This window comes from Gamsiella multidivaricata (genome assembly GCF_025024155.1).
Source record: "Gamsiella multidivaricata strain RSA 2152 chromosome Unknown BC939scaffold_21, whole genome shotgun sequence".
NCBI classification, from domain to species: Eukaryota; Fungi; Mortierellomycota; class Mortierellomycetes; order Mortierellales; family Mortierellaceae; genus Gamsiella; species Gamsiella multidivaricata.
In genome coordinates, this window is record NW_026251729.1 from 55,683 (window position 1) to 76,152 (window position 20,470).

The 20,470-nt window shown below is 49.7% G+C and overlaps 9 protein-coding genes across 9 annotated transcripts; 3 read left to right on the top strand and 6 right to left on the bottom strand.

Annotated features, from left to right (window-relative positions):
• Nucleotides 1-50: 50 nt before the first annotated feature.
• Nucleotides 51-2,187, bottom strand: BC939DRAFT_446548 (uncharacterized protein). Its single transcript, XM_051554976.1, has 4 exons — nucleotides 1,634-2,187; nucleotides 1,461-1,539; nucleotides 1,253-1,363; nucleotides 51-1,137 (listed from the first exon to the last, which is right to left on the bottom strand). The coding sequence occupies exons 1-4, from the start codon at nucleotides 1,986-1,988 to the stop codon at nucleotides 93-95; spliced, it is 1,590 nt and encodes a 529-aa protein (XP_051413769.1). The 5' UTR covers nucleotides 1,989-2,187; the 3' UTR covers nucleotides 51-92.
• On the bottom strand, nucleotides 2,188-4,187 carry BC939DRAFT_446553 (small COPII coat GTPase SAR1). The gene is made up of 6 exons (XM_051554977.1): nucleotides 4,005-4,187; nucleotides 3,231-3,350; nucleotides 3,023-3,088; nucleotides 2,754-2,857; nucleotides 2,434-2,641; nucleotides 2,188-2,328 (listed from the first exon to the last, which is right to left on the bottom strand). The coding sequence occupies exons 1-6, from the start codon at nucleotides 4,045-4,047 to the stop codon at nucleotides 2,300-2,302; spliced, it is 570 nt and encodes a 189-aa protein (XP_051413770.1). The 5' UTR covers nucleotides 4,048-4,187; the 3' UTR covers nucleotides 2,188-2,299.
• Nucleotides 4,188-4,390: 203 nt separating this feature from the next.
• On the bottom strand, nucleotides 4,391-6,051 carry BC939DRAFT_483691 (putative diacylglycerol O-acyltransferase; the record flags this gene model as incomplete). Its single annotated transcript, XM_051559204.1, has 3 exons — nucleotides 4,391-4,822; nucleotides 4,921-5,849; nucleotides 5,940-6,051. 3 exons carry the CDS (start codon nucleotides 6,049-6,051, stop codon nucleotides 4,391-4,393), a joined length of 1,473 nt encoding a protein of 490 aa, XP_051413771.1.
• A 1,534-nt stretch (nucleotides 6,052-7,585) lies between these two features.
• BC939DRAFT_446558 (uncharacterized protein) lies at nucleotides 7,586-8,306 on the top strand. Its single transcript, XM_051554978.1, has one exon. It carries the CDS (start codon nucleotides 7,648-7,650, stop codon nucleotides 8,032-8,034), a length of 387 nt encoding a protein of 128 aa, XP_051413772.1. The 5' UTR covers nucleotides 7,586-7,647; the 3' UTR covers nucleotides 8,035-8,306.
• A 231-nt stretch (nucleotides 8,307-8,537) lies between these two features.
• On the top strand, nucleotides 8,538-10,621 carry BC939DRAFT_446559 (mitochondrial carrier domain-containing protein). The gene is made up of 2 exons (XM_051554979.1): nucleotides 8,538-9,136; nucleotides 9,345-10,621. Exons 1-2 carry the CDS (start codon nucleotides 8,723-8,725, stop codon nucleotides 10,305-10,307), a joined length of 1,377 nt encoding a protein of 458 aa, XP_051413773.1. The 5' UTR covers nucleotides 8,538-8,722; the 3' UTR covers nucleotides 10,308-10,621.
• BC939DRAFT_446562 (uncharacterized protein) lies at nucleotides 10,555-16,004 on the bottom strand. The gene is made up of 8 exons (XM_051554980.1): nucleotides 15,394-16,004; nucleotides 15,080-15,110; nucleotides 14,604-14,855; nucleotides 14,197-14,478; nucleotides 13,246-14,077; nucleotides 11,706-13,144; nucleotides 11,322-11,600; nucleotides 10,555-11,210 (listed from the first exon to the last, which is right to left on the bottom strand). The coding sequence occupies exons 1-8, from the start codon at nucleotides 15,760-15,762 to the stop codon at nucleotides 10,708-10,710; spliced, it is 3,987 nt and encodes a 1,328-aa protein (XP_051413774.1). The 5' UTR covers nucleotides 15,763-16,004; the 3' UTR covers nucleotides 10,555-10,707.
• Nucleotides 16,005-16,902: 898 nt separating this feature from the next.
• BC939DRAFT_501686 (uncharacterized protein) lies at nucleotides 16,903-18,047 on the bottom strand (the record flags this gene model as incomplete). The annotated part of the gene is made up of 2 exons (XM_051560195.1): nucleotides 16,903-17,157; nucleotides 17,247-18,047. The coding sequence occupies 2 exons, from the start codon at nucleotides 18,045-18,047 to the stop codon at nucleotides 16,903-16,905; spliced, it is 1,056 nt and encodes a 351-aa protein (XP_051413775.1).
• Nucleotides 18,048-18,085: 38 nt separating this feature from the next.
• Nucleotides 18,086-18,735, top strand: BC939DRAFT_111451 (uncharacterized protein). Its single transcript, XM_051549921.1, has one exon. It carries the CDS (start codon nucleotides 18,347-18,349, stop codon nucleotides 18,701-18,703), a length of 357 nt encoding a protein of 118 aa, XP_051413776.1. The 5' UTR covers nucleotides 18,086-18,346; the 3' UTR covers nucleotides 18,704-18,735.
• Nucleotides 18,736-18,742: 7 nt separating this feature from the next.
• On the bottom strand, nucleotides 18,743-20,172 carry BC939DRAFT_446568 (uncharacterized protein). The gene is made up of 3 exons (XM_051554981.1): nucleotides 19,792-20,172; nucleotides 19,594-19,646; nucleotides 18,743-19,265 (listed from the first exon to the last, which is right to left on the bottom strand). Exons 1-3 carry the CDS (start codon nucleotides 19,959-19,961, stop codon nucleotides 18,952-18,954), a joined length of 537 nt encoding a protein of 178 aa, XP_051413777.1. The 5' UTR covers nucleotides 19,962-20,172; the 3' UTR covers nucleotides 18,743-18,951.
• Nucleotides 20,173-20,470: the final 298 nt, after the last annotated feature.

The following is a 20,470-nucleotide window of genomic DNA, read 5'->3' on the forward strand; positions in this document are numbered from 1 at the left end:
TCCATAAATTCGTGCATTTGAAAAACAAACAAAAAATGACTTGAATTCAATTAGGAGCTTGACAAAAAAAGGATCATTCTTTATTGCTGTGGTCATGGATCACACCCAACATCCAGGCGCTTGACCCAGGTCAGGTATCGTTCAGCACAATGCCTCTGCTGTTCCTGTTCTTCGCTCAGAATATCCACATCATCTGTTTCTCGGTTTTCATCCTGATCTGTTGTCGTGGGATCCGGCAACGCCAGTTGCTTAACGAACTCATCCTCAGTCGCCAGAGACACAAATAGGCCATCCTCCGAATCCAGAGTCCCAAGTTCCACGGCTCTATTCCCTCCTCTTTCATCCAGGTCCATCTCACCGTCCAGCCAGCGTAGTCCATAATACACGAACCGTAAATGGTACCAAAGCGACTCGTGTCCCGGATAGGTCGTGATCAGGTTACGGACACGGTCCAGCTCCGAGACCCATAGTTGAACAACCCATGGGAAACTCGCCCGCTTAATTTCGTCCGCATTCTGAATCACGTCAGTAGAGAGCAAAACCTGTCTGATTGCACTCTGGAGGACTCTGGATTTTTCTACTACTGCTGCTGCTGCTGCTGCTGCTGCTGACTCGTCATGACGGCCGCTGCGGGCTATCCATACAGCATCCCTTCTTTGACGCCTAGCCACCAGATCCTTCCTCGTCCACTGCAGCGCCATCTCTCCTGATGGTGACGCCCCGGAGTTGTCTTCTGTGCTCTGCTGTTGCTGGACAGTCCATTTCCCACTCAACTGTATCATACACCGCTGTAGATGTTGCTGCGATGAGTGATCAGATACGTTCCTTTGCACATGCGTCTTCATCCGCTCAAATTCCTGCAGTAGCGGCAGCAACATGTCTTCCTCGTCTGCTTGTGGTCGAAGAAAAACATTAACCTTAACCCGGGTATGTGTGTGCTCGTGGCCCTGGTCAAGGCTGGCCTCCCACCAATGCCGTCCCAATTGATCGACGAGCCAATGACGCATAGTCCAGGCATAATAGCATTTCGGGTATCGCTCCGCTGCCAGATGACACACCTGGAGCTGTTCTTTAACGATCGAGGGATCGAGAGGCACGGTTTCGTAGTCTTTGAATAGATAGCAAAGCAGCCATTTCCTAAAATCAAGGACGCGGTCAGCCAATCAAGTAGATAAAAAAAAAAAAAAAAAAAAAAACGCCGGGCTGAGGCAGTAGCGAACAGATTTGAGAGAAAGAAGCAATGAATGCATACCGGTGATGCCAGGCGCCCGAGCTTTTGCAGTTCCTGGGAAAAGTGAGAATCATGTCCAAGTATTGCAGTTCCTTTCGAGCGTCCATATACCCTCCTTCCACCAATCGCTTCCTAAAGCGAAAACGAAAAACGAAAAACGAAAAAACAGAAGGTTAGATTCTGCGTCCGCATAGACAAGAAGACAAAGGGATCTACCGCCCGTCCTTACCGGGCGTTCACGGCAGTGAAGGAGTCTGGACAAAGGATCATCAGGCATGAAGTCGACTCGATCACTCTGCGACGTTTCTCTAAAGAAAAAGAGCGAACCGTCGAATCCGTTAGAGACTGACCACCTTGCCGTTCTTTACAACACCACGCGGTGAGAGTGCACCGCTACAGTACCTGGGTCAGTCAGCCAATCCTGCTGTGTTATGATCGCTGTCGCTGTCGTCGCGTTTGAACTGCTGTCCTGGGTTCCTGTTCTGGCAGCCCTCAAAGCATTCTTGAACGCCGCATTCGAGGCGTCGAGCAGAGGTACCCAGCAGTAGATTGGGATCCCGAGCTTGCTCCCTCGTTCCTGAACAACAAACGGATATGAAGGAATCCCACCACCACCACTATCCGCACTCGACTCTTCTCGGTCTGGCAGAAAGGGGAGTATGCCAATCTCATCTCTAGCATCCATTCCCCATGAAAGAAATAGGAGGTCAAGATTAAAAACAAGAACTATCGTGCATCTGAAACGCGTCGTCTCCATGGACAATGCAACCGATGCGCATACACTTCATTCTTGTTCAAGATGTCAACAAGACGTTCGTAGAGGACGTCCTTTGTAAGTGAAGGATCGAGCTGTGTGATGGGCGTGTTGGCCAACCGTGCTTCGGCGGCCATTGCTGAACGATGCTGCAGGAAGTGTTTGTACTGAAAGGGTTCAACCATTCGCTGATATTCTTCATATTGGTCAAAATAGGTTGATTGTATTACAGAAATAAGAACGACTCCTATACAACGACTCGAATACCTCGTCTCTTCCACCCTCGCTACTTCGCCGCCACCACCACGCCTTACTTAAATGTACTGGGACATCCAGAGGAAACCTATTTGCGGAAAGCACGAATGCAGAGAAAAGATTGTCAGAAAAGGACATTTGATCCACAAAGATATAACCATGGCAGACAACTGCAATTGACTCCATGACATACCATCGCCGTATCCCTGCTTCATGACGACCGAGCACATAAAGACCTCAATGGGGCGCATGTCCTTCAGTGGGACCTTGCCCTTGCCGGTGGTCTGGATCAATCCGAGATTAGAGCGGAGAACCTCCTCAGAGACGGCGCCAGGGGCATCGATCTTGTTTCCAAGAATCAAGAAGGGAGTGTGCTCCAACTGTTGGATGGCGAGGAGGGCCTATATTTCAGTAAGATTTGTATCAAAGAAAGAAGGAACACCTGCTTAGTTTCCATTTTCACGTCGATGTATGTGCACAAACGGACCATTGCGTCGTGGCACGCGCACTTACATCCAACTCGGCCTTAGACTCTGTGAAACGCTCATGATCCTGGGTATCGACCAAGAAGACAATGCCATCGACCTCGGCGAAGTAGTCCTTCCAGATGCGGCGGGCTAATTTATAGACAAGGCAATAAAGCGATATAGCTCAGTCATTGGTGAATGACGCGTTGCCCCCTCTTTACCAGGATCTGACACGTAATCGCATATTTGTCCCGTCTCCTGGATTCTTATTCCTTCCGCAGGTCGCGCTGATCCTGACGATTATGTTTCAAGTACCTTGCGTATGTCCACCGAGATCAAAGGTTGTGAACTTGACATTGGCGATGGAGAGCTCTTCAGAGGCTATAGAGTTGTGCAGGAGGAGGAAAAAAGAAAAAGAAAAAGAAAGAATTCAAAGAGCGATTAGTGTTGCTTGCGGCATCCAATGCTCGCACGACGTATTCCAGCCATGGAGGCGACAATTGATTTGGATATCTTATCTTACTTGGGTGAAGGGTGGGCTGAAGAGTGGCCAGACGATCGTTCTTCAGCATGTGAAGTAGAGTAGTCTTTCCGGCATTGTCGAGACCCAGGAAAAGAATCTTGGCGTTCTTGTTGAGCAGGCCTGGATAGAATGGAGATAAGGGCCGATCGGGTGTTAATTTCGTTTTTTATATTACTTTTTAGTGGGTCCTGGACGGTGCTCTCTGATTCAACAAAGTTGCGTGCATAGTGTGTCATCGCTCCAGAAAAGTAGGTGAATTCGTGAGAGAATTGGGTGGGCGAAGGCTGCCATTCAGATGGCCCTTGCATTTCATCCAATCGAGAGCTGGAACTGTTCTTAGTGTCGGGTAGTAAGAGGCGGAGCCTCAGTTGCTTCTTGGTCCAGGTTGCTATACATGGTCAAGGAGCCCTGATGCCGAGTTCCGGTGGGGTATACATGGTTGTCTTATTGCGATTGGTCATCACATTTTTTTCCCTCCGCCCATGGAGAGGAGCATCCGCCCCAAGAGTCGGTCCCAGGAAATGTAGGGGTTGATATTGATAGCATGTGCATCAAAGGCTGCTGCAGGCGAATGCTTGTGCCTGCAGCCTGCGTAGCACCGCAGCAAGATGGGCAAGGTGTTGTGTTGTGGTTGAGAGCCATTTGTCTGATCCTGATCAAGACGCCCTGAGGGGGAAGGGAAGTGCTGCTGGTGCTGGATGGTGTGTAGCTGTTTGGTGTCGCTGTTAATCCAGACGTTGTCGATAGAGATGATACAGAGGATAAGAAACTCACCAAGGCTGGACAGGACATCGCGGAACCAGTGTAAGATGAACATGCTGTGCTGTGTGTTGTCTGTTGCGTGTTATGTGCTATGTGCTGTGTGCTTTGTGCTTTGTGCTATATGCTATGAGTTCGTGATGGATGCAAGTGTTAAGGCGATGGGTGACGATGCAAACGGAAAAGAGAGAAAGAAAGAGAGAGCGAATTAAAATGGCCCAACGCCCTCTTTCGTTCATTCTTTTATGGGAAAAGGCACAGGGCAGCCCTTTCAGTTCATTTTTGGGTCGCGCTATCACGTGGATGCGTGGTCTGTTCTGCTGCTTGCATGTGTTGCTCTCCAAAGATAACACGAAGTCATAGGCATTTATTTTTGGGTGGAATAAAGAAAAAACTACGTATCAAGCGCTGTTGGTTGGGTCGTCGATATGTCGCTTGGTCCAGTGGTAATAATAAAGCAGTGCACAGGCTGGCTGGCCCAGGATCGTGAAGGACACCCAAAACACCATGTTGCCGAGTCCTGTTCCAGTTCCTCGCCACTTCTCCAGGGGCCGTGTGAGCGCAATGAGCGGGATCTGGAAGAGCATGCCCCCGAAAGCGTATCCGTAGATCATATGGGTCGGGAGCCCAATCACGATCTCGTGCATAATCGCAGACAGTGTGAAAATGATCAAGGACGCTTTCGCCGCACTTATGCCTGAAGTGACCATCGGAAGATACACATGGCGCTTGAAGAACGTGTAGATGGGTTTGTTCCAGAGTCGCCAATACATCGCAACCGATCCTGCATTCCACCAGGCCAGGTAAAAGCATCGATCGCCAAAGTAGAGCATCTATCATAGAGTATTCAGTAAAGTGTCATTAACGAACAAATGTAGCACTCAAAGCCTGTCATTCCGGGCACAATGATAATAGATCTTCATGGTATTACCTCCGCGAGGGCATTGAAAGTGGCATGGAAAAAGGTATAGAACATGAGCAGCCAGATGAGAACACTGGTCGTACTCAGCTTCAAGACCCGCTCCAACATGGTCCCGAACGCGAGCTGATCAACCGCACGAACTGAATTTTGGAGCGTGGGCGTTGCATACTGCTCAATCAAAAAGTACATCATTCCAAAACACGTAAGGACTTCCAGGATGCGCTTAAGGAAGAACGATTTTCGAAAGACTGTGGTCCGTGGGTATGATGGCTGGTAGCAGAGTGTGGGCGCCAGCCAGTAATATGCCATATTCTTGATGGTGACATTGGCCGGATACTGAACATCGTATGTATAGATACCCTCGCTCCTCTCACCGTCCTTCCGTAAGGATGTACTGTGGACCTTGGCCAGATGGTGGAACTTGTCAGGGGACTCGTCAAAGATGTAGGCAGCCCGAAGATCTTGATGGACAAGCGCATAGGACGTCAACTTGAAGAACTGGATCGTGCCGTTGATGAGGCATGTCATGGACATGAACGGGTGAAAGATCAGGTAATATGACATGTATGAAGACCATGAGAGGGTCAAGATCACGTTGAAGGCGTGTAGCCAGCCCACGATGCTTTGGTACACCTTGATTGAGTTCTCGGCGCTGTGTGCATCCTTGAGAACTTGCTTTGGATCCCTCTCTTCCGAGAGGGTGTTGTCAGAGCGTGCGGATGTGTCAGCAATGCGTTTGCGATGTCCAATGGCCCACTTTCTTGCCCAACGCTCCAATTGAAACGCGACGAGGACGTTCAGCGGGAGCAGTACGTGGGCGAGAGCTGTCAGCAGCCAGTCCTCGCTAGAAACCTTGGACCCTGGAAGGGATATGAGGATGCCGTACTTTTGGTAGTTCTCGATGATAAGACGGACGTTGTTGCCAAACAGCAGTAACACTAAATTGTCGACGGAGCAGGAATATAGCAATATATGGTTATCATGTTAATGCGTAGCACAATCAAAGGGAAAGATCTTTTGATACGTACTACCGAGGTTGACAAATCCTCTGTAGCTCTCTGGCGGTGCCTCCTTTGAGAGAGGGCTGGGACTGGTCTTGGTATGGACAGGGAAGGTATGGCGATACGAGGAGCCGGTCATTCTTGCCTTTTTCAGATCCTGGGCAGTGGGAGGGATATCTGGAAGAGCAGCGGCAGCTTGGCTACTTTGAGCGGTTGGTTCCACCTGTGTCATTTTGTTACTCCTACGCACAATTGAAGATATAGCAGAAGATGATTGAGTATCGACTCTGCAGCAGTGTTTGTTCTTGGCTCAGAAGGAATGAGGCAAAGGCGGAATGAGCTGAGCTGAACCGAGGAATGAGCGAGATTTCGCCACTGTCGAACGGACCACCTTCAAGATTGGTGAGCGGCTCGTATTCGAAGCGTGCAATGGTAAGACGCTACTTTGACGAGTTGCTGCCGACTCTACCTTTGACTCCGGTGCTTTATTATCGCCCAGTGGTGTATTGAGCGAAGAGGGTGGGGGAGGGATGAGGGGTGAGAAAGAAGCGAGTGCGCGGGAGCAGCAGGAGAAGAGAAGAGAGAAAGAAAAGGAGACTCGACCATGGCTCATGTGCAAGCAGCCCGTGGATGCGTGTGTGTGGCCATCCGAGAAGGACGCAGCACTCTCCAGACAGCGGGTGGATGGGTCATATGCAATAGAGTTTATTTGCCTTTTGTGCCTCTTGCGCTTGGGCCAGCCCTATGGAGTGAGCCTTCGCCGAACCATCGGGTGGCAAGTTGTTGCATACGTACACACACATGTCCATCTCCATGTATGTATGCTTTGTTTGTTTGCTCCATATCCAATTTACACACGTACACCCTACTGGCCATTGCCGACAGAGGGACCCGTATTCGCTTTGCTGGATGCATGAACGCATGTTTCTATACCACTAAATGTCCAACCGTGACATCGACTACCATTGCCCACGGTTTCAACGCGCCACGGTCTTTTCCCAATGCCCCTGTGTGGACCAAGGGCTGCGCGGGGATGGTTTCACCCTGGCGACAAGAGCATGGCGGCAGTTCGTTTCAATTTTCAGCGCATGTATCAGGGTATTTAGCTGCAATCCTGAATGATCCGTCACTGCCATCAACCTGCTTGTCGCCACAAGGCAAAACGTGCTAGAGGAAGGCGGCTTGCCGAGCTATGAGCTTTCATTCTGATGGATAAGTATTTCCGTCCTATCTCTTTCGACACTACGAGCAACATTCATGATCGTATTCCATGTTGTATCGACCATGACCTTCTCGAAGAACTCAACAGCATTCAATATGCGCACGGTTATCAAACTGAAGTCCATCTAAACGACTGGTCAAGCTATGGACGTGCTTTTCGGTCGGTATGGATGTCTACTTAGACACTTCTTTCATCCCGCGGTTGTGGGGCAAGGTTAGGCTCGTCCCCAGCTATCTCTTTAAGCGCAGGGTAGCTAGGCTCGAATCCAGCCTTCATTAAAGCGCCAGCCACTATTCCCTTTTTTAAAAGGGATGGCATTTTGCTTCTCTTGTGGGAGAGAGAGAGAGAGAGAGAGAGAGAGAGAGAGAGAGAGAGAGAGAGAGAGAGAGAGAGAGAGAGAGAGAGAGAGAGAGAGAGAGAGAGAGAGAGAGAGAGAGAGAGAGAGAGGGAGAGAGAGAGATGAATGGAGGAGAGGTTGTGAGTGGCATTAGCGAAAGCTGATCATACCTCTGTATGCCTTCCTACCCGGGCTCCCCTGATCTGCTCGTTGGATCGATGGATGTGGTCCCACTGCCAGTTGCGACTTCGAGACCGAGTTCACCCCTGTTTCAAGATGGTATACATCCCTCACAACCATTAAAGTTCATCCTTGCACCATTTACCTTGACTTCCTTGCTCTCCATAGTACCCATCCTTGTTTCTCCACCTGTTCCCTTGCCTAGTCTTCGCTGTTATTATAACACCCTTGTTTCCTTGTTCCTCCCCTTGTCACTTGCCCTGTTCATCACTCGTTTCTTTGATCCCACTTATTGCTATTACAATCCCCCACAACTACTGCAATTTATTCGCGCACCTTTTGCCTTGACCCTCCGGCTCTCCCTTACCCACTTCCTTGTTTAACTTGCGTCACTTTGCCATCCCTGTTTATATCTCACCTGACCCTGGCACCCTCAACCCCGCTACCCCTTCCTATGCCGAGTTCGCTCGCTTGGCCACAAAGGAATTCAGCCCGCTAACCTCAAGGAACACCTCCTCAGCTATATCGTACTCTTAAAACGGACGACCCTCACCACCACGGAGGACCCTTTATGGTCTCAACAAACTGTTGAAGTTAGGTGCTGCAATTGAGCAGCAACCCTTTTTAAATAAGGAAAAAAGAGAAGGAAGACAGGAGTTGATTGAAGTAAGTACTATAATCGAACGAACACGGTCGCACTTTTACTTTGTCGCTCTGTCTGCACATTGCGCCAGTTATTGATGATCATCGCATGGGCAAGGTCGCGTCAGATCGAAAAACGGAAAAACGCGGCCCTCTCCATATGTGTGAAGGCGTACCTGAATTTATCCCGCACGTCCCTTTTTGGATGTCGTCAATTGGGTTTCGTGTTCAGACTTGAAGCGCCCTTCTTCTTCCTTGGTTCCTGCCTTGCGTTCATTCCTCATTTGCTCCACCTTGACTCTCATTCCTCTCCTCTCCTCCCCCACTCTCCCTTCCCTAGCTCTTTCTCCTCCTTCGAGTTCACTCCAGCGTCTCTTTCTCTTTCCTGCTCTCAAATTTCAATAAAAAAAGCAACTTGTCATTGAAAACATGCCTCCAGTCCCTGAGTCCCTCGACCACTCCAAGATCGACTTTCACCGCTACTACTTCTATGCCACCGTTCTTAATGTCCCGCCAATCCTCTTTATGTACCCTCTCCGAACCGTACGCCTTCTCCAACAAAGCAGGGCCTCAGGACCTGTCTCTAACTCTGTCTACAAGGTCATCCGCGATGTGCACAGGAAAAACGGCTTCCAGGCCCTCTTTGCTGGATCGACCATTTATACCACTGGAGTCACCACAACAAAGATCCTTCAGTTCGCAACCTACGACTTTGCGGCACAAAAGGTCAGGGAGAACAAGTACTTTGGGTATCCAATCCTCAAGGACTCCAAGGTCCTGAGCGGCGTCTTGGGTACTTTCTCGGCCATCGTCACAACGTTCTTTATCGTGCCATTCGATATGGTAGGTTTCTTCGGTGATGTAAAGGATCTACACCATGAGGGGGAGGACTTTATCTACGAGGAGCCAGACTGGCCCAGCATCCCTCCAGAGCGCCAATTGGAGTCGTGGTCATCGTGCGGTCATCGCTATCCAAAATAAGCCCGAGAAGCAGGAAATTGAGTTTGCATGTGCTCAGCGATCCCTCTCTCATTTTTTTTTCTATCCGTAGATCTCACAACAGATCACCATCGCCAAGGCAGGGACCCTGCCCAATGCTTCAAACATTCCACTCTATGTCACCGGCTCCACAGAACCCCTGGAGCAGCTCAGACCCATGAATATCTCCGAATCCCTACGTGCTCAATTCAAACAGGAGGGCTTTCGCTTCCTGTTCCGGGGATACTTTGCTACATTACTCTCCACAGGACCCTTCTTCGCGGCCTACTTCCCCGCGTACGAGATCTCGCGCTACTGGATCAAGGACTGGATTGACTACATCCGAGAAATCCAAGCCGCACGAACCCCGAACCCCAATCCATTCCCACCACTCAGGTCTCACCAGTTCTTAATCTCGTCTTTGGCCGGGAGCATGGCCTCAGTCGCAGGCGTGCTGGCGTCCTCACCCTTCGACATGGTCAAGACACGGATCCAGACAGAACAACGACTTCAGCCGACAAACGCCTCCGGGATCAAATTACCACTACCCTCGCTCAGATGGAAGGATGTGTTCAAGGACATCCTCAAAAAGGAAGGTCCCATGGCATTCTTCTCAGGCACCAAAGCACGAGCCATCCGCGCCATTCCAGGAGGCGCACTCAATTTTCTGATCTTTGACTATGTGAGGTCCAAGAGTCTTAAGGATGTGACCCCGCCAAAAGTCCATGCGGAGAGACAGGTCATGCTGGAGACACTCTTTACGCTCGACAGGCAGTTCCAGGATTCTTCACATGATGACTGGTCGCAGTCGGTCCTGCTCTCGACCACGGATGATGATGTGCTTGACGCCCGGATACTGGATCAGCCAACAACAACAACAACAACAACAACAACAACAACAGCAACAACAACAGCAACAGCAACAACAACAGTGATAAGACCATCTCCGTCACAACCTGAACCTGCTGGCATGCAAGACGAGCCGAAAGAAGGTCCTGAGCAATTGCCCCCAATTATCATGCAGCAGGAGAATTAAGACTTATATACCACTCGCAGTGGTATTAGACCATTAAAAAATTCAAGAACAAGCAGCCTGCAATGAATGAGAGATATTCAATAGCGATTTCAGCCATATCACTATCAGACCCTTTCGGGTATCTAGGGGCAGGAGGGAGGGAGTTATTTATTCTGTACAGATGCTCAATGAGCAATGTAGGGCGCTAAATGTATTATAAGTTGCATGGTATTAAAGCAAAGCATAGACAGTATAATAGTATAAATATGAAAGCGTTGAGAGGAGTGGAATGTGTTGAGAGGAGTGGAATGTGTTGAGAAGAGTGGAATGTGTTGAGAAGAGTGGAATGTGTTGAGAGGAGCGGAATGTGTTGAGAGAAGTGGAATATGATAAAGCGATAGCGCTTCGAACTAGTGAGTGTTTAGATGGTCCAGTTGGTGATACGAAGGAGCAGCTTCTCAAGCTCGCTCAAGACTACCAAGATCACGCAGCAGACTGCAATCTTGGCCCAAGAAAGTGCGTTGATCGGCTGCAGATCCAAGACGTGGTTAAAACCGGGGACGTAGACACCGATGATCATCAGCACGAAGCTGAGAAGTACACCGAAAATCATCCAGCGGTTGCTCATAAAGTTGACCCTGAACACAGACGTCCTCATGGTCCTTGAGAGGAAACCTTGGAGCAATTGAAGGGTCGTCAGGACACTGAAGGACTCGACCTGGGCGTGGCGCTCCTTTTCAGGATCCGATCGGTCGTTCATCATGTAAACGCCAAAGGTCAAGAGGGTCATGACCATCGATTGGAAGAGAATCACGCCAATAGAGGTCTTGGTCAGGATTCCGCGCTTGGGGGATCGTGGTCTCCGGTTCATCAGACCTGGCTCAGCAGGCTCGGTACCCAAAGCCATGGCAGGCGGAACATCGGCTACATAAAAGCAAATCAAAGAGAAGTGGGCCTGTAAGTAACGTTGTCCATTTTCAACTGATAGTTTGTTCCGCATCGAAAAACACATTCGCTGCTTGATAAGGCGCTTACCGATAATGTTAGCCCAAAGGACCATCACAACTGTGAAAGGAAGTTCAACGTTCACAATGGCACAGAGCAAGAACAGGAAGATCTCTGCACAGTTACAGCTCAGCAGGTAGACAATGAACTTGAGAATGTTGTCAAAAACACGTCTACCCTCCTCAACAGCCTCCACAATCGTATTGAAGTTGTCGTTGGCGAGAACAATATCAGCAGCCTGCTTCGTAATTTCCGTTCCTGCGATACCCATAGCGACACCAACGTTCGCAGCCTTGATAGCCGGTGCATCTGTCAAAGAGAAAAGAATAGTCATTAAAATGTCAGTCACTTCGTCTTGCGTTAAACCACGTAGTCAATATAAGGTTAAGAAGAAAAAAGTACGGTATGCCTTACCGTTGACACCGTCGCCTGTCATGGCGACAGACTCACCACGACTCTGCAACGCCTTCACCAGCTTCAACTTGTTGTCGGGGGACACACGCGCAAAGACATTGGGGAACGGTTTCAGCTCCGCAATGGCCTGCTCAGACAAAAGATCCAGTTCTTCACCCTTGATAGCGCGACCATTCTCTTCCAAGATTCCAAGTTCCCTAGCAATGGCGCTGGCGGTCTTGATATGGTCACCAGTAATCATAACGACACTGATTCCAGCCTCCTTGCAAATACGGACACTCTCCTGAACACCCTCACGAGCGGGATCGATCAAACCGATGAGACCAAGGAAGACGAGATCACTCTCAGCGTAGCCTGGAGGAATTTCCTCATCATCATCATCGTCGTCGGCTTGGTTGGTATTAGCGGCAGTCATGAGATCGAGCTTAGTGGGCTTCAAAGTGGACGCAGGGACTTCCTTCTCATCCTTGATCTTGTCGATATGGTCCAGTCCATCGCCGACCTTCGACTCCACAGCCCCACCACCGTTCACCTTGACCTTCTTGAAAGCCAAGCCTAGCACACGAAGACCTCCATCCGCCATTCTTCCCGACGCCTCCGAAACCTGATCGTAAAAGTCCTCGGTAACGGGCGCTGAATGCTCCTGCTCGCTTGGCTTCAGGATATCCAATGGCGACGACACCGAACCCTGTGCCAAAGGCGGAAGATAGCCAACACAGCGGTTAAGGATCTCCTCGGGCGCACCCTTAGCCAGCACGAATTCGTAATGATCACCGCCAGCATTGGCGCTGTCGAGCGGAGCCTTGTAGACGACACTCATGACTTTGCGTTCACTGTCAAAGGCTTGCTCGTAAATGCGAGTGTAGCCGAGCTCCTGGAAGATTGTCTTAGGGAAACCTGCCTTCTGGGCAGCGACCACCAATGCGACCTCGGTAGGGTCACCAATTCCCTTCCATTCAAGGTTCGTCGATGTTTCCTCCGCGGTCTTATCATATGCTGTGTCAATAGGAACAGTTGTCGCTGGGACCTCTTCGACCTCATCCTTTTCCTTCTGCACGACGGACGAGTTGTTGCAGAGAGACGAAACCATGAGCGAGACCAACATCTGAGCGGGGACATCATTGAGAGTCTTGCTCATAACCATGGGTTCTTCACCCGAGGCGGACTTGAGAGTGACATCGCCCTTGTTGGGGTCCAGACTTGTGCTCTCGGTGAAGCCATAGGTGACACCCTCACTTGTCCAGAGTTCAGCCGCACCCATCTTGCCTTCAGTCAGAGTTCCTGTTTTGTCTGAGCAAATGAAAGTGACGCTTCCGAGGGTTTCGACAGCAGGGAGCGTGCGGACGATTGTTTTCCGGGCAGCCATACGACGGACTCCCAAGGCCATAGTGACAGTGGTGACGGCGACTAGACCCTCGGGGATGACCGAGACAGCCAAACTGTATAATAAAAGCGACAGAGAAGATTGTATGAGCATAGAGTTGACGGAATAGGTTGATGCGCCCGCATGCCGTAGAACCGTAGCCATCGAAAGACATACCTAATGGCGATTTCCAATGATTCTTTCACGGGGTTCTTATAGGCAATCTTGACGCCAGCCATGATAGCGCACAGAACGATAGCGAAAACGACCAACAACTTTCCAAGCAAGGCTAGCTTGCGCTGAACCGGGGTCAGAGTCTTTGGTGCACCAGCGATGGCGGCACTAATCTTGCCCATTTCTGTCAATCGTCCAGTGCGGACGACAATACCCTTTCCACGACCCTTGGCAACAACCGTCGACATGAATGCGTTTCCCTTACAGTCGCCAAGAGGGAGCTTGCGAGTAAGGGTCTTGATCTCCTTGGGATCCTTGTTGACGGCAACAGACTCTCCGGTCAAGATGGACTCAATAACCTCCAGCTGAGAAACCTCGGCCAAACGCAAATCCGCTGGTACCGATTCTCCCTCCTCCAAAATAACGATGTCACCAGGGACAAGCTCTTCCGAGTTAATCATGAACGTCTTTCCGTCGCGGAGAACCTGGGCCTTGGGAACCGATAGTTTAGACAGAGCATCCAGAGCCTTTCCAGCCTTGTATTCCTGAGTGAATCCGATGATGGCATTGAGGATGACGACAAACAGAAGGACACCCATTGCGATAAACTCCTTGGTGGCAGCTTCAAGAATAGTAACCGCCAAGAGCAGTAGAATCATAAAGTCCGTGAATTGGGTCCAGAGCATCTTGAAGATCGAAGTGCGAGGCGGCTCTGGAAGGATGTTTTTTCCGTAATGCGCCTGCAGATCAGGGATTGCCTCGGACGGCAGACCGGTCTCCAGCGAGGTCCTGAACATCTTTAAGCATCTCTTTATCCTGCGATCGAAGCACAGGGCTAGTTTTTTTTTTTTTTTTTTTTTTTTTTTGGGAGCACAAAGTCCATATGGGATTGTTTAGTAAACGAAAGAACTCCTTTCGATCGGTTTTCATTTTCATCTGTGTGAGGTAAAGTACCTTGAGGTGCGAGAACAACGCCGCCCATCTCGGGCATCTTCTCTGCCTTGACGTATTCTGCGTGATCCTTCATGCATTTCTGGACGTCAGACTGTCCATCGCTCTTGACCAATTCGCGCCAGTCCGAGAACTGAGGGTAGATGGTTGTCAGTAGCGCGATCAATGCCACGGCCGCCTTTTGCTGCTGCTCAGTCGCCCCTGAATCGCAACGGACATCCAGCTTAAGTGCGTAACGGAGATCAGACACTGGCTTTTCACCGACTGCCTGACGGAACTCCTTGACTGTAACAGATCAGGAGTAAGAGCAAGTTGGCTTGCTTCATATGAGTAACATGACTTGATAATAGCACCTCAAATAAAAAAGAAAAATAGTGACAATGGCGGCGATGGCGGCGGTGGTACGGTACCTTCAAGAATGAACTCTCCAAAGAGCTGGAAGGCAACATCGGCCTCCTCAGTCAACTTTTGACGGAACTTGCGCTTTTTATCGACAGCGCCCATGTTCTGCAGCAGACCGTCAGCAAGACGCTTCATGATATCGTAGTCGAGACTAGGGAATCGTCCGCCCTTGATACGGTACTCCATCACATAGCGGAGGCCATCCATTACTTCCTCCAACGAGATCTCCTTGTTGCTCTGGACATCGAACAGATCAACAACTATTCATTGGAGGTAACGCATGATTCAGAAGGATGCGGACAAGGTTAATAAGACAAAGACATGATCGTGAACAGTGCCGTTTTTGAGCAGTAAAGAGACCGAAGCGAGCGTGATTTTTAGAACAAAAAGCCCAAAGACCACCCCTTGGAACCATATACTACCTTCTCCTCATTTGACGTTATGGAGGAGGAGTTCTGCGGGCGCAAAAAAAAAAAATACATACCATTGATTTCAATCTGGTGCTCAATACTGGCCTAAAGGGTGAGTCGGGTCCAGCGGGAGTCCAGAAGGATGAGGATGACAGGATGACATAAGACCAAGGACGATCATTTCGAGACGGGGCATTATTTTAAATGGTCGAAAGGGATGCGGGTCAGACACCATGTTTCCATATTTGTCAAGTGAATGAAGTGAAAGGGCAAGGTCAGCTACTCAGGGGTCTCTCATTTGCATTCCCATCAAGGAGCCTTGATGCTGAATCATCACTTGGGTCTCATCCTCTCCACAAAGGTAATGGCTTTCTGTCAGGAAGCGTACCTTGCCATCCTTGATATTGGAATAAATCGAGTAGCCCTCGGCAGTCGAGGGGTTGATGCTGGTCAAAGTTGTGGGGACGTTGGCAGCGGTGCTGTCGGCAGTGTGATTGCTGCCAATATCATGCATGGTGTCCGCAGGGGCAAACGAAAGGTTGTTCCTGTTGGCAGGGGTGGTGGGGCTGGCAGTGGAGGCCGTAGTTGGTGCAGCCAGCACGGTGTTCAGACTGGCATCAGTGCTCTGGGTACTGGTAAGCGAGGGATCCTCATACCGATGCTGGTGTTGCTCCTGAGAGTCGTATTCTTGCTGAGATGGGTGTTGGTTCCCTAAACGTTCGTGTTCGGGCTGGTCGATAGGAGGATTGTCTGTCATTCAGAGGTTGGTCGATTCGGATGGATAAAACTTTCTGTATTGGTTAGGCAGGCACGCAAGTAAGCTGGTGGCAACGAGGATGTAGCTTGTGGAGTGCTGTTATGAAAAGAAATAAAGAGGAGAGAAAAAGATGGGAAATGAGGCCCCGTACCTTTCTTTTTATTTTGGTGCCTCACCTCACTTTGTTGTGAGCACCAACAGTTACCCAATCCGACCCAACAAGCAAAGACTCCATTTTGAACCGTTAGGCAGGGGGAGGCCTCTGTTACCCTGTATTCGGCACCAATGAAAACGTATACAGGCCTCTCCAAAAGGTTGTGTATCCATCCCTGCGGAGCATGTACCCAAAATGAAAGGGTGCAGTGTATTTTTGTCCAAACATTACCGAAAAATCGCACCTGCGGGAGGCCAATTCCGAGGTAAAAAGCTCAATTGAGGTGCAACCATCGTCATTGTTTGCGACTTTGCCATTTCCTCAACTTTCGTCATGGTTCTCTCGGAACAATTTTCTCCATGCGAACTCTTTCATTTCATTCCTTCCTGGGGATGAAAACCTGTATGCAATGCGTTCGATGCATGGTTGTATTCGCATGGGATGTGAGCACAGCAGTGCGGGTTACTTCAGGGGCAACGACAGAGTTGCAACACCGGCTCTGTACACACTCAGGACCCTTGATGGCGGTGTCTGGATTTCACACAGCCCTTATTGGTCTCTGTTTCTGATAGACTATTTCGTCCTGAAGAACCAATTTTGGGATAAGAAAAAACCCATTTGGACTCTCCTCTTTCACTTGGGCTCCTGCCAGATGTGCGTTATTTTTTGTTCTATCCACACATCTATCCCACCTCCTTCGGCCTGCATGCGCAGAAGTCATCCTTTTAAGGACAAGGACCTTCTTTTCTCCTTTGCTGCTCTCAATCCAACAAACACGAGCTTCCTGTCTCTCTCGTCATGGCACAGCCTCATCTTTGGGCTTTGGGCACTTTCCCTGGCCGCAGCACAAACGCAGCTCTATATATCCACTGTTGACCAAGAGGATTTCATCCAGCATCGCGCGACAGGCACTTTCGGGATGTATGAACTTTTATCATTTATTTTTGTCCGCACCCTCAAATTAGCTTTAACTATTCAGCAATGATTTACACCTGATCCAATGGGTCGCCCTGCTCACGTACGGTCTCGTCCCCCTTTGCTTGCAAGTCCGCAACTGACGATAAGAGATGTAATTGATTCTGGACCTGATCCGCTGTTGGCTGCACGCCATTCGGATGTGATGATTTTTGCCTGCCAGTGCCGCTGTTACCACTAGACTTGGCACGGCGATAGAGCGTTCCATGCACATCCGAATACTTGATGTTTAGTCCAGGAGGGGCCTCGATCTTGCCTTCCTCAATCTATATTGAAGAGAACATATAATGTCAATTTCACCTCAACTGTAGTAAAAAAAAAAAAAAAGATGAGAACCATTGCATATGCAGCTTACCAGTGTCTTCTGCTCGGGCGTTGGATGGAGAATAGCACGGATAGCCTTCCAGTCTCTGCCGCTCGCAACCTGTCGGTCAATCCAGCATCGATTATTCGCCGTTACTGGGAGTTTTGCATTCGATCGTGTGGTTGTCGGATGGTTGTGGTGCCAATGATAGGTAATGCTGACAATGTCCTTGTTCAGCAGTTTTTGCGCACGGAGGAATGCCTTGCAACCGCATGGCAAGTATTCCCGGTCCCTCTTCTTTCTGCCTCCACGTCCTTCTTTACTGAGGGTCTCGTCGTCATTGCCGGGGGCTTCTCCTGGCTTGCTAAGACCCCTTGCTTCTTTATTGAGATCATCTCCTGCACTGCTGGGATCCTCCCCCTCGATGCCAGTATCCTCCCCTTCCTTGTCAGGACCCATCCGTTTATATTTTGGTGGCTTCTTCGACCTTGCGCACACATATCTCATTGACCAAGCAAACAGCTTCGGTCTTCCTCTGCGTCCTGTTGCCGAAAACCCAGAGTTGGGCGGAAAACGAGTGGTGACAGGTTTTGGGTTAGGTACCAGCGCATCCTTGTCTTCCGTAGCATTCTTGATGAACCCACTCGACCCACCCTCCGGCGCCAGCCTCCAGTCAAAGGCCTGTCGTTCCTGTGCCCAAAAGGCGACGAATCGCTCCGTGGTCATGTCGCACTTGATGACAGGCTTCCCTGAACTGTCATAACGATCTCCAAAGTCGTAGGGCTTGACAATGACAAGCGGATCATAGTCCGGAGAGAATGGAAGTAAATCAGCAGCAGTGACCTCTCGCATTGTCTTCACGCATGGTTGGAGTAAAGGCGGCAGGGGGAAAGTCCTGGAGCGTCCGAGGCACTGGACGTATTTTATATAATTTTCATTTTGTAGTGTGCACTATGCGCTGAGAGTTCAACGCGACTTCACAGAATCCGAGTTTCTCTTCTGGCTTCGATCGATTGAGGAATGAATGCTGTTTGAACATCACCATCACTCCCCTTCAAGGAGCCTGGTGGAGAATTTTTCTTTACGTATCGATTACGAACGGTTCTCATTGGGTGTGGCTATTTGCAGGTTTTCTCAGCTCCTTCTTTCTGATGGTCCTTCGAACGGTTTGGGTCGTAACATCAATCGGCAGTTGCTTCGCGATATCGCCGAGGCTGACTTTGGGATCCTTGCGGATAATGTTGGTAATGACCCGTTCATCGCGTTGGTTTATTTTTCGCGGCCGCCCAGGCGATTTCTTTGTCTCCAAAGTGCCTCGTTCGTTGTATCTCTTGATGACCGACCGGACCGTTCGTTCACTCACGTTGAGCTCCGCCGAGATCGCACCCGCCTTTTTCTGGGCTTTGTGCATCCCGATAATCTGTCCTTGCACCTCCAGAGGAAGCGTCATGGCTGATAGAAACGAAGGCGAGGAGGAGGAAGAAGTCGGTTTGCTTGCGAAGTTGTGATGAAAAGGGAGGCAGTCAAGTAAATGCACGAATTAAAAATCTATTGTCGTCCTAATCATCCTGTTTATTTCAATGCAAAAAAGAAAGGATATTCTCCACTCCGTTACTCTTTTTTTTTTTTTTGCTACGTTTATTAAACGATTCTGCAGCTGCGAAATAGCATGGCTCGGCATATCTTCAGTATCGAGGGGGGGGGGGGAGAAGGAATGAAATTATGAGTCGGTCTTGTGCGTTTGCTCCATATTTTTTTAGAGCATGTTGCTCATGAGAGAGACGATCGACGCGACAATAAGCAAAGCAGTGACCGACGTAGCAGCCTGAACAAACGCAGCAGAGCACTTCAAGGTATCGTACATGCTCAGCAGCTGGCTGGTCATGTCAACAGAGCCGACGGTGTACATGCTCGAGGGTCCAGGGGTGGTAACGGTGGTGTTTCCGCCCGAGGTACTGTTGGTGCCAGTGGGCGCAGGTGTCGCAGCAGTCGTAGTAGTCGTAGTCACGGTGCCAGCTTTGATGAGGAAAGTGGCCAAGCAAATGACATTCTCACCGCACAATGGTTGAGCTATGTAGAATCATAGGTATTTCCAAACCGATACGCGTTAGGGGAGGGTTCTGTCGAACAAACAGGATTAGTGAGCCCCTCTTGAAGCTAGTGTAAAATAAGCTGTCAAGGCCAGTGAGGGGTGCGAATTGAGCGAACTCAAGATTTTCGACCTCAGGTGATATTCCGTGTCTGTATGTTTTGTTTTGCGGTCTACAAGGGCGTTCGGCTTCTCCACATTTCATATGATAATTTGGAGCTAGTAAAGCTGTGTGCCCTGAGTTGCGCTTGTTCCTGAAATAGATACTTCACACTCAAAACTGAATTCGACCTTCATAGAAACACATACCACCAGAGAGATTCGTGACATTGCACTGTGACGAAGGACCAGTGTACGTTTCACTATAGAAAGCGAGAAAGAAATAAGAGGATCAACGGATTAGCTCTCCTTCTGTCAGAGCACACTCAGAAAGGGAGGGGGGAGGGGGGAGGAGGAGAGGGAAAGAGATTCCACCGGAGACACTGATCGTTAGGGATGACGCTTTACTTCTTTCCGTTGCCATAGGTAGCCAAAGTCAATGCCTTGCAGTTGTCAGCCCAAGTTGTGCAGTTGAGAGGCTTGCCAGGGTTGTAGAGATCGGCCGCAGCAACGGTCGAGGTCAGGCAGAGGAACAGGCCAAAGATGGCGATCATCATGGTGGACTTTGTGATAGACATGGTGGTGTGTTGGCTGTAAAATAAGGAGTCGGAAGGTAAAGGCGGATTTGGTAGTAGCAGGAGGGGATCAACAGGCGTATGTTGGGTGCGTGGGGGTGCGTGTGGAGGGGGAGTGTAAACTAAGGAAAGAAAAGAAGAAAAGTAGAAAAACGGGCGTGGGGCGAACGGGTAATATTGACAGGCGGACGAAGGCAGGGCTCAATTGCCGTGGACGAAGAGGCAAGTGGAGCGTGTTAATGCTCTTCCTTTTTTTCCTTTATGCCTTCCTAAGTTTTGAGAGCAATCAAGAAGACACACACACCACAAAGTACAACCCGTTGCTGCTCAATTAAAAAACTTTGTCATCTTTTAACAGGCACAACTTCGAGGGTATGTAGTCTATACAGCGAGCGCCTATGGAGCAGAGGACCGCGACGTATGAGCCCCCCTACCGCCCTCTACAGCCCTCTACATGCGCTGTCTTTCCTCAGCCTGTGGAGCTCCGGAAGAACATAGCTTTGTGCCCTGTC